At 39.7% G+C, this 10,791-nt stretch overlaps 1 protein-coding gene and 1 pseudogene across 3 annotated transcripts; both read right to left on the bottom strand.

Annotated features, from left to right (window-relative positions):
- Positions 1-256: 256 nt before the first annotated feature.
- Positions 257-1,442, bottom strand: LOC108886995 (major histocompatibility complex class I-related gene protein-like; annotated as a pseudogene).
- A 1,467-nt stretch (positions 1,443-2,909) lies between these two features.
- On the bottom strand, positions 2,910-10,586 carry LOC108886992 (major histocompatibility complex class I-related gene protein). 3 transcript variants are annotated; one of them, XM_051067150.1, is made up of 7 exons: positions 9,767-10,586; positions 9,312-9,581; positions 8,348-8,626; positions 7,465-7,767; positions 3,662-3,769; positions 3,418-3,435; positions 2,910-3,340 (listed from the first exon to the last, which is right to left on the bottom strand). In XM_051067150.1, exons 1-7 carry the CDS (start codon positions 9,813-9,815, stop codon positions 3,252-3,254), a joined length of 1,116 nt encoding a protein of 371 aa, XP_050923107.1. In that variant the 5' UTR covers positions 9,816-10,586; the 3' UTR covers positions 2,910-3,251. The 3 variants fall into 3 exon arrangements, with proteins under 3 accessions (XP_050923107.1, XP_050923106.1, XP_018537680.1); XM_051067149.1 differs by lacking the exon at positions 7,465-7,767 and adding an exon at positions 3,900-4,202 and having other exon boundaries at positions 9,767-10,578; XM_018682164.2 differs by lacking the exons at positions 2,910-3,340; positions 3,418-3,435; positions 3,662-3,769 and adding exons at positions 4,254-6,364; positions 6,528-6,545; positions 6,713-6,844 and having other exon boundaries at positions 9,767-10,585.
- Positions 10,587-10,791: the final 205 nt, after the last annotated feature.

Raw genomic sequence — 10,791 nt, forward strand, 5'->3', positions numbered from 1 at the left:
GCTGTTCATTTCTCACTTTGTCAGTATCCCATCTCAGTTTGATGACAGCCTGTGGTTTCACAGCGATCCATGTGGCTATCACCAAATGACTAAAGTTATGTCAGAGCACCTAAAAATGTCAGTCTCTAATGATTGTTCGGGCTAAATCAAAAAGAACATAATATCAGACTGACTGGAGTAATATTACAATGGTAATTCAGTCTGAGCAGGTTATTTAAATCTTGTGTTCAGAAACCACATTGTTATATGATTGTACCTGTTCTCAGCAGAGAGCTATTCCCATGGTTCACATACTTCCTCAAAATTTCAGGGATAATCTGAGAGAAGATGTTCTCATAGCCTTTCATTCTCTCTTTGTCAGCATCCCAGCTCAGTTTGATGTCGACAGCTCTTGTTTCAGAGCGATCCATGTCAGTGTCTTCAGGTCCAGTGATATGAAATCTTCTCCATCATAACCATACGGCATAAAACCAGTAATCTCTCCAGTCTTTTCATCCCATTCACAGCCACATACCGTCTGTAAAATGTGGACACCTGAGACAGAGACAGACAGACAACAGAGACTGTCATTAACAATGATGTTCAGATGATGTCTGTACTGGAGCAGTGTGTGATGCACTGCTGTTCTCAGTCTTGTGTTGTGCTCATGATTAAAGAGCAGATCATCAGTGCACTTTTTCCATATGAGTGATAAGACCCATGTCCTGTTTGCTGTTAAAATAATGACTTGCTCACCAAGAGAAATTAAAGAATAAAATCTTGGTACATGGCAAGTTGGGCAACACAGTTAAAAACAGGTTTGGTGGGACTAGTAATGACCCTGGCTGGAACTAGGGCTGTCAATAAAAATCGACCAATTTACTCTAGTACTAAAAAATACAGGACAGTGTAAAATTAAAAAAGTTAGGTATAACATATCACATACTGTACCTCCGCTTTGGTTAAACTCCTGCATCACACTAGAAATCCTGGCTTTGAAGATCTTAGGCAAAATCTCCGAACACTCTGTGGTGTACCGTTCCAGTTGCTGAGGGTCCTTATCGAAAATAGGTTTTCATCCAGTCCTGTTTTTGATTCTACTCTCTTTATGTTGGTGTCACAGTAAGCTGCCTGAATGTCATCAACCAGTAAAGCAGCCATAAAGTCTGGGAAGTCTGGGTTACCAGAAGATGCGGTGTAGAAATACTTCAGGGAGTGTTTGACTGTGGGACAAAGAGTGTAAAGATACATACATCATTAGAAATACCATGTATTCAGTAAGATTCCGTTAAAACTTAAATTGTATCAAGTCGAAGTGAAACTGAAATTTAACTATGAGTAAAATGCAGAGTCGCGTACAAAGTGAAGAAAAGAGTTAATGAATATTTAAAATGTGAATCTTACCTGATGATGAAACGTGACAGAAAAGAAGCAACAAAACGAACTTTTCCATCTTGTTTTGATTAAAAACGGACGAGTTAAAGACGGAGCTGATTAAGCTGTTGTCTCATACTTTCTCCTAGTGGATAGAAAAAGGTGGAGCTCGGTTCAGATTCACTGCGCCTCGCCTGGAAAGGAGACGGGGACTATTTATTGGTGTGTTCGAGATCAACAGCGGCTGGCTGCGTCTGAATTGATGGTCAAAAGAGAACTGTCGCTGACTGCTGGAAAACGACTGCAGTCCAGTCGAACACACTTCCAGCAGCGAGACTGACTGACGGCGTTTGACTTTTATCAGTTGTTCTCACAATTCATCAGATATATCGATCTCATTGTGGAAAACCTGCACAGCTGTTCTGCACTTTTTTATTCTAAAGTATGACTGTTTCCCTCAACACGTCAGAATATTTTGTGAACTTATACACACACTGTCTACTCAAGACATGTTGTTCTGAATATTTAAGGCCAGAAAAACACGAAGAAGCAAAATAAAAGTGTAAAACATCCAGGGCGATGTGTTCAGCTGTATGGGGGGAGAAGTTACACACTGAGAGCAACACTTCAGGGGAGATCACCTCTTTAAAATGTTCTGTTTCATTAAGACCCACATGAGAATAAAAATCTGGGCCACCACACTGCTAGTAAAGTGAAAGGAGGTGAATATGAAGGATAAAAATATGACCTGTAAGCTATAAACTGCACTAAACTGATGAACATCATGGTTGGGGAGGATCTCTCCTCGGTCCACGTCCTCATCAAGCTCCTCTCCATCTTTCCTCCAGAACATCATGGCTCTGTCAGGGTAGAAACCTGTAGCGTGGCAGCTGACTGGAGAGGAGGGAGTCTTCTGGAGGAGAGACACTGAGGGACGATCACAGTTCACCTTTACACCACTAGATGGAGCCAAATCAACCACAACAAAGTCACATCTGAACCTGTATTATTATTGTCACTGTTGTTGGATGTATTATATTTTAGGAACAGAGGAGAGAGAGAGAGAAATTGAGGTGAGGAGAGAGAGAAAGAAGGAGGAGGACAGAGAGGGGGAAAGGATGAGAGAAAGAAAGAAACCAAGAAAAAGAGCAAAAAAGATGAGAAGGAAGAAGAAAAACCAATAAACTGCAGTAAACCATAGTGAGACTCCAGTGCAGCTATTAGAGGCTGAAACAAACACAGAAACAGAAACACTGAACTCGTGCAGTAGAGCAGCATCTAGTCTGTCTCAGTGATGTGTTTGTTGAGTCTGATTGTGTGTAACTGAAAAAAATCATATTGAACTATTTATCTGTATGTACCTGTAGATATAGACTGATCTTAGCTGGAGATGTAACATGACCAAAAAAGAGCATCAAAATATTTTCATCTTGTTTAGAGAAAGAGGCAGAGCTGAAGAAGAAGAGTGTCAAGTTTTAATCTGTTAAACTGTTTCTGCATCGCAGTGTTTTTCTTAGTTTGATTTGTCACCAAACATCACACATAAATAAGTGAACTTAAATTTTAGAGTGATTTTATTTTATAATAGTGATTCTAAAATGAAAAGAAAAAGCTGTTAAACACACGTTCTTACATGCTGAGTGTTATTGAGGTTAGAACCATTACCACATATTAAAAGAACTATACAAACAGAATATTTACCCATAGCAGAAATGTTTTGTTTATGTCAAACCTCCACCAAAAGATCTAAACTATAGGTTTGTCTCAAAAGGCCACACTGTAAAAATGTTTTGGTTGTGTGTTCTTTTCTTTTCTTCCTTCATGTCTTTGGTCTCTCCACCACATGTCTGCAGACACAGCTGGACAGTAACATCAGTCAGGAACATTGTGTCATTACATTAGTCGTATCTGCAGCGTGTAGCTGACATGATGAACCTGCTGTGGTCAGTTAGAGGCTGCTGAGAAGTTTCAGATGTAGAGTCTGAAACTAGAAAAGAAAAACTGTTTAAACTGTTCACTGTCATTTATTTATACAGCAAGAGAATGAACTGGAACATTACTCACTGTTTGCAGGTCTGAATCCTGAAATACAGATGAGAAATTCACAATAATAACATTATTATTATTAAATAGATCATATTTGTTTTAAAATGGACAATTTATGAAAGCAAAACACTTGAACCTGTTTCATTAAAGGAACTCCCATCTAATTCAGCTATTTTCTATTGCTTTCTGTGCTGTCTCATGTTAAATCCATCAGTGGAGAAATCATGTCTTTATAAAGAGTGAAAACATTGTTGTTCCTCACCATTATTGTTCCTTCTCCAGATGAAGAGTCCAGAGATGCAGAGCAGCAGGAGCAGCAGTCCTACAACAACTCCAATGACAGCAGCAGCAGGAAACTCTGAGGGAGGAACTGGAACCAAAACACAACATTCACACTCTGTCTCTGCCACTGGATGGAGAAGGACATGTTTGATCCACTTTATTAGACAAACAAACAGGTGTGTATTTTCAATCACCACCTGATCTGATCTCAGTCTTACCCCTGTTGGTCCTGATCTCTGCTTTGTCCAGTTTGGTGATGATGTCCTCCTTCACACCAGAGAGCTGAAACACACAGTCGTACCTCCTCCAGTCTTCAGGTGAGACTGATGAAATGTTCAGGTCAGCTCTCATCTGGAAGGTTCCATCATGGTTGGGGAGGATCTCTCCTCGGTCCACGTCCTCATCAAGCTCCTCTCCATCTTTCCTCCAGAACATCATGGCTCTGTCAGGGTAGAAACCTGTAGCGTGGCAGCTGACTGGAGAGGAGGGAGTCTTCTGGAGGAGAGACACTGAGGGACGATCTGGAGAGACAAAGAATCCTACATAGGCTATCAGTGATCATCTTAATGGGTTTACAGTTTAACTTTGATGTGGGAGCTGCCCCTCTCAAACTACATTAACAAATTCACAGCATGAAATCGAAAATACACAAGGAAAGGATAGAAATATGAGACGCTGGTCAGATTTTAGAGTTTAGAGTTTCACAGCTTCTAAGATGTTATTTGAAGAATCCCCACTTCCCAAGAAAAAAAGTATTGAGTTGTTTAATTCTTAAATACTTAAATCAGTAGTGTTCATAATGTAGCTTATGATAATTTGTATGTACTTTATGAGAATCTAATAGTGGAATGTTTTTGGACTATGAATAATAAAAATCAGTCAACATGTTTTCTGTTCACATAATAAAATCTTACAGTGTCAAATCAAACATATAATATCAAAATTTGCATTTACATTATTTACACATTACATACACAGACATACACTGATCAGTCACAATATTAAAACCAGTTACCAGTACATATGTATATTGTATGTAACAGTGATGCACTGTAACATGGTTTATGACTTAACATACAAGAGAGAATTCATAGTGTCCCATTGTTTTGATAAAGAACACTAAAGAAGTCAGCAGTGTTCTCTGACATGGGAATACAGAGATTGCATCAAATGTTGTCCTCCCTTTTAGATTAAATGCATGTCTTCCACATCATGTCAAGCAAAACTACATGCATGCATAGTTCTCAGCGAAAACTGCAGGGGTACTCAGTTTAAATCCCATGCAGGGATTTTGACAGGTAGTCACCTCTACATTCTCTTGACGATATTATTCTTATTTTGATTTGTCAACATTGGCAGTTTTTTTCCTGTGTAACTTGCCTCGTTTTTATAACCTTCATGTGTTTGCTTTAATTTTGCTCCTGCTCCTACAATAATTAAGGGAACTGCAAAACTTTAACCAGTTCTGTGTTGCTTTCTTTCAAAAGTGTAGTTAAAGATTAATGAGTCCAGGAAGTCACAGTCCAAAAGTTAAACAAAGTTTGATATCTGAGAAGTTTGAGGCAGAAGGTAATTTTATTTTTACAGTAATGGTTCTAAATATGTTAATGAAACATTTGGCACAAAAAGAAACACAAATGTTTTTAATGCTTGTGTTATTGAGGTTCCATCAAAACCATTACCATAATTTAAAAGAAATATACAAACAGAATATTTGAGGTGTTTTAACAGGTAAATCATGTTTCCTGATGTGTTTGTTTGCACACCAGGTAAGAAATTTCCCTTACCCTTATATACTGATATAACAATGACAATACATTTACAGTTGCACATCTCAAAACATTGACAAAAAAAGACCCAAAATATAGGCACATTTGCCTAGAGTAACACTATTTTATATTGATGTTACGGCAACACTAGTCCAGATAATCACGTGGACTTAGTATAATATCAGTAAAAATTAGTAAAATGTGCCAAACGGGGAAGTATTTCTATGGAAGCCCAGTGTTCATGTCACTGTAAATGATGTTTGAGCTGTCATTAGGCCCTGATGAGTATCAGGCTGTGTAAATCTACTGGGTCCTCTGACAGGTCACACCGTCCTCTAACACTGACCTAACGTTCCTTTAAGCTGGCATTAAATACTGCTCGCACTGAAGCAAAGAACACATACTCTGCAGACTGCATTGCCACATTACATCTGCTTACGTTAAACCACTTTGGCTGGTCCACCTGTCTTAACAGGCAGCTTCATGTGAATGCTTTGGCCTGCTCAGTAATACAACCACCATCACTGTTAAAGGGAACTGTGGAAGTCAAGACAAGATCTGGAAGACCAAGAAAACTTTAAGTTGCACATCTGCTGGGTAACCTGAGTCAACAGTACCTGTTTCCAAAATGTCTCTGGCTCATCCAAATTCTGCTTTGCAGACTTCAGACTCTGACTTTGGGATGATCTTGCAGGTAGAGTTCCCTTCTGATGACTCTTCCATGTAGACTCTGTCTGCACTGTTTGTGCATCAATGCTGCACAGATGAACAGTGCACCACGGCTCCTGTGTCAGCTAAACCTCTAAAGTCATATGGGGGTCTGGCTCACAGTATATGAAGTAACTCACTGAGCAAATCTGACAGTCAGGCTTCAGGATCCAGTTTGGTGGAGAGGTCAGTGCCGTTTTCCAGAGCTGTAGGATCAGAAACACCAAGTTGATCCACTCATGCAGCAGTAAACCTTTATAAACACTATTGAAACAGTCCTGAAATAGATCATCTGCACAGTAATTTGAAATCCTTTGACAGCAGAAAATGTCATCTCAACTGAAACAGAAAAAAGGTGGCTTTACTTACGAGATGGAGGGCGATTGGCTAAAATCAAAAGAAGATATGTCATTTCACTTCTAGTTGAAACTGACAGAATATCCCTAGTGATTATGATCCACTCTTCTACACACTTCTAGTCTACACACATCTATTCTACCATTTAGTTTGTGATATGAATAAATACATAATCTCAAAGAGTTTTTATTTCTCACCTTTCCACTTTTTATAAGCCATGAATCCAGTAACAATGATGAGAACCAGAGCAACACCAATCACAGGAACAATAACGGGGACCTTCATGTCAGTGAGCTTCACTGTTGGGAGCAGGGTGGCTCGGGGGTGATCTGGGGGACAGAAGTTCATCCATCACTTTAATCAACCATACATGTAGGCTTGTTACTATGAACTAAGACTGGAGTTAATACAGTGTAATCAATGATTCTGGTTATCTTAGAAGTATACATCTATAAAAATACATTAAAGGTCTTCTGTATTGGATTTGAAATAAATACACAAAATAAAGACATTCATAAATAAACAAAACTGAAAATAAAAACATCAACACTTAATCAAAGTTACAGTCATTTTCAGTTTAATAGAGTAGAGAATACATACAAGAGAATGAAATAATTTTTGCAGGTTTCAATACTGTTATTCTGAGTTAGGTAAGAGGTGGACAGGAAGCACAAACCTGTTAACCGAGGAGTGAAAACAATTTCCTCGATTAAAAAAAAAAAAAAAAAAAAAAAACACCTTATGATAATCATGTTGGGTTCATATGACCTGACCACTGATCCTGCGACGAGGAATGTGCGTTTCTTCAACTGAATAATTCTCTTAATTATTACTATGTGTTTTTTTCTGTTGAAAATTAATTTCCAGCTGAACTGGAGGACATAAACTAAAATACTCAACAAACCACAGACACACAGTATTATTCAGCAACAGCTGATCTCTCTCTTACCCCTGTTGGTCCTGATCTCTGCTTCGTCCAGTCTTTTGATGATGTCCTCCTTCACACCAGAGAACTGAAACACACAGTCGTACCTCCTCCAGTCTTCAGGTGAGACTGATGAAATGTTCAGGTCAGCTCTCATCTGGAAGGTTCCATCATGGTTGGGGAGGATCTCTCCTCGGTCCACGTCCTCATCAAGCTCCTCTCCATCTTTCCTCCAGAACATCATGGCTCTGTCAGGGTAGAAACCTGTAGCGTGGCAGCTGACTGGAGAGGAGGGAGTCTTCTGGAGGAGAGACACTGAGGGACGCTCTGGAGAGACAAAGAGAGAGAAGGGGAAAAAGAGAGGGATAGAGACAATGGAGGAAGACGTAGCAACAAGTAGTGAAAGTAAAAATAGAGAGACAGAGGCAATTAAAGTGAGTTTCTATGCTGGTTTATATCAATAGCAATGGAAGATAATTGTAGCTGACCACCCTTAAAAGAGCTCTATCAACAACATAAGGTGTGGAACATAACAGCAAGAGGGTTAGAAAATCAAAGTTTCCAAGTTCTTATGGTTCATTCACTGGGAACCATGAATGTGTTTAGCAAATTTCATGGCAATCCATCCAACAGACTGACTGACAGTGACATCCCTAGAGCGATGTTGCTAATGACGCTACTAATAATGCGACTTTGACGCAAATCATACCAAAAGGTTTGTTTCCTCTGAAGGCCAATCCTAGCATTAGACTATGTATATACTGTACATGTGTACATCAGTGAACTCAAGGTTCAAAACATGACAGATAAGTTAGGTTCACATACGTAACCAACTTTTCCATCCAATGGTCATTCAGTCTGAACAGTCTGTGAATGTCGCTAATGAAACTTCATTGTGTGATTCTACCTGTTCTCAGCAGAGAGCTCCTCCCATGGTCCACATACTTCTTCAGCCACTCAGGACAAATTTGAGAAAAGAAGTTCTCATAATGTTTCATTCTCAATTTGTCAGCATCCCATCTCAGTTTGATGATGTTAGCCTGTGGTTTCAGAGCCATCCATGTCTCTGTCTTCAGGTCCAGTGACAGGAAATCCTCTCCATCATAACCATACTGCATGAAACCAAAAACATTTCCAGTCTCTTCATCCCATTCACAGCCATTTATCCTCTGTAAAATGTGGACACCTGAGACAGAGACAGAGACAACAATGATGTACAGATGATATCGCAGTGTGTCATGCACTGCTGTTCTCACATTTTTGTGTTGTGCTCATGATTTAAGAGCAGATATAATTGATGCACTTTTTCTTCATATGAGTGATGAAACAAATTTTCTGTTATGCTGTTATAAAGTTACAGTGGTGTTCATTGTTCTGTACATTCCTGTATGACATCAGACCTGTCAGGACTGACCCATGGCGTAGGATTTAAAATGCTGACTGAGTGAGGTTGGAGAGCTCCAGGGACCCTGAAACCAAAATGTTTACTGTCATGTTGTTTGTACTAATCTGATTACAAACTAACATCATAAGGAAAACTATGCTTGATTACAACTTGGGTTTAATTTTCATGACTCTGAACATCTGGTTCTACCTGTTATAACGACTTACTCACCAAGATAATAACATTTTGGCACATGGCAAGTTGGCAACACAGTTAAAAACAGGTTTGATGGGATACCTTTTCATACTGAAAACATGATGGCAAATGTTAGGTCAATTACAACTTTCTCTGTAGCACTGAGTACTCATGTAATAATGTAGTAATAACCACTGTGTACTCATGGTGTGAAACGTCAACATGCTGATGCAGAACAGATAAAGAACAGTGTAACAGTAAAAAGTAAAATATAACACATCACATACTGTACCTCCACTTTGGTTAAACTGCTGCATCGAACTAGAAATCCTGGTTTTGAAGGCCTTAGGCAAAATCTTGGTACACTCTGTGGTGTACCATTCCAGTTGCTGAGGGTCCTTATCGAAATAGGTTTTCACCCAGTCCTGTTTTGGTTCTACTCTCTTTATGTTGGTGTCACAGTAACCCGCCAGAGTGTCATCGAGGAGTCCCCAACCCATAAACTCTGGGAAGTCTGGGATTCCAGAAGATGCAGTGAGGAAATACTTCAGGGAGTGTTTGACTGTGGGACAGAAAGTGTAAATACACATAGATTATTAACATGCATTCAGTAAGATTCAGTTCAAACTTCCAGTATCGTGAAGTCGAAGTGAAACTGAAACTTAACTATGAAGGAATGTGATGCAGGAGTAAGATACCGAGCCGCGTACAAAGTGAAGAAAAGAGATAATAAAATGTGAATCTTACCTGATGATGAAACGTGACAGAAAAGAAGCAACAAAAAGAACTTTTTCATCTTGGTTTGATGAGAACGGACGGGTTAAAGACGGAGATGATTCTGTTCTCCAATACTTTTTCCTAATGGAAATAAAAAGGTGGAGCTCGGTCCAGATTCACTGCGCCTCGCCTGAAAAGGGAACGAGGACAATCACATGACATCCTGTAAAATCCAACTGATGGAACCAGAATCTGTCCAGTTAAATCAAAATCAAGTTGCAGAGAAGCTGCCGCTGTTATCTCATGAGGTTATCGTTGATTACGTTTAAATGACGTCGGAGAAACTTGAGCAAGCCGCATTCGAGTTCGACTTCGCCTGACTTCGTCAACTGTCGGCGACTGCTGAGGCGAACTATAAAAACGCTGCGGTCACTGGGACAAACTATCTGCACCGCCCGCAGTGTTACTGATCCTACAACAGCAGCCGATCTCACGCTGTTTACCACAACTCAAACATCTCCAACTCACTGTGGAAAACTGCTCAGCTGTTCTGTGTTTCCCTAACTTAAAAAATAGTGTCCCCCTCAGTATGTCAGAGGTGAGTTCAAATCTCTTGTGGGTCTAACAATGACAACTGAGTCTTAAATCCAAGCATCTAAAAAATGTGATGAGAAAATCTTTCACTTGTCCTCTTTTTGAAAACTGTGACTCCAAACACACAAATATATCTGTTTATACCGTTTACTAAGACTGAGGAACAGATCAGTTTCAGTGGAAAAACACGTCCCTGAATCAGGCATGATTCCAGACCTTCCTCCTCAGACTATTAACAACATGTTGAGGCCTTCGTTTGTTCTGTGGTTGTTTGTGGTTCCTGCCTCTGATTGGTCCAGCAGCTGAGACGCTGCCCATTCTCCACCCTGGTCCTGGTCTCTCCCAGAGCTGGAAGAACGCCCAGTCCTGTAAATCAGTCACTGCACCCCAGTGTTTTTCTTACTCTGATTTGTCAGCAAATATCAGACAGAAATGAGTGCTCTAAAACTTTACTGATTTTA

The sequence above is a fragment of the Lates calcarifer genome, unplaced genomic scaffold, assembly GCF_001640805.2.
Source record: "Lates calcarifer isolate ASB-BC8 unplaced genomic scaffold, TLL_Latcal_v3 _unitig_1172_quiver_966, whole genome shotgun sequence".
NCBI lineage: Eukaryota > Metazoa > Chordata > Actinopteri > Centropomidae > Lates > Lates calcarifer.

Bases quoted from the DNA above. Each gene is read 5' to 3' on its own strand.
- LOC108886992 (XM_051067150.1), bottom strand. From the start codon at position 9,815: ATGAAAAAGTTCTTTTTGTTGCTTCTTTTCTGTCACGTTTCATCATCA. The intron at 9,582-9,766 runs GTAAGATTCACA...TCTGTCCCACAG, and splicing joins CTGTCACGTTTCATCATCAG to TCAAACACTCCCTGAAGTAT. The intron at 7,768-8,347 runs GTAGAATCACAC...TTGTCTCTCCAG, and splicing joins GAGCTCTCTGCTGAGAACAG to AGCGTCCCTCAGTGTCTCTC.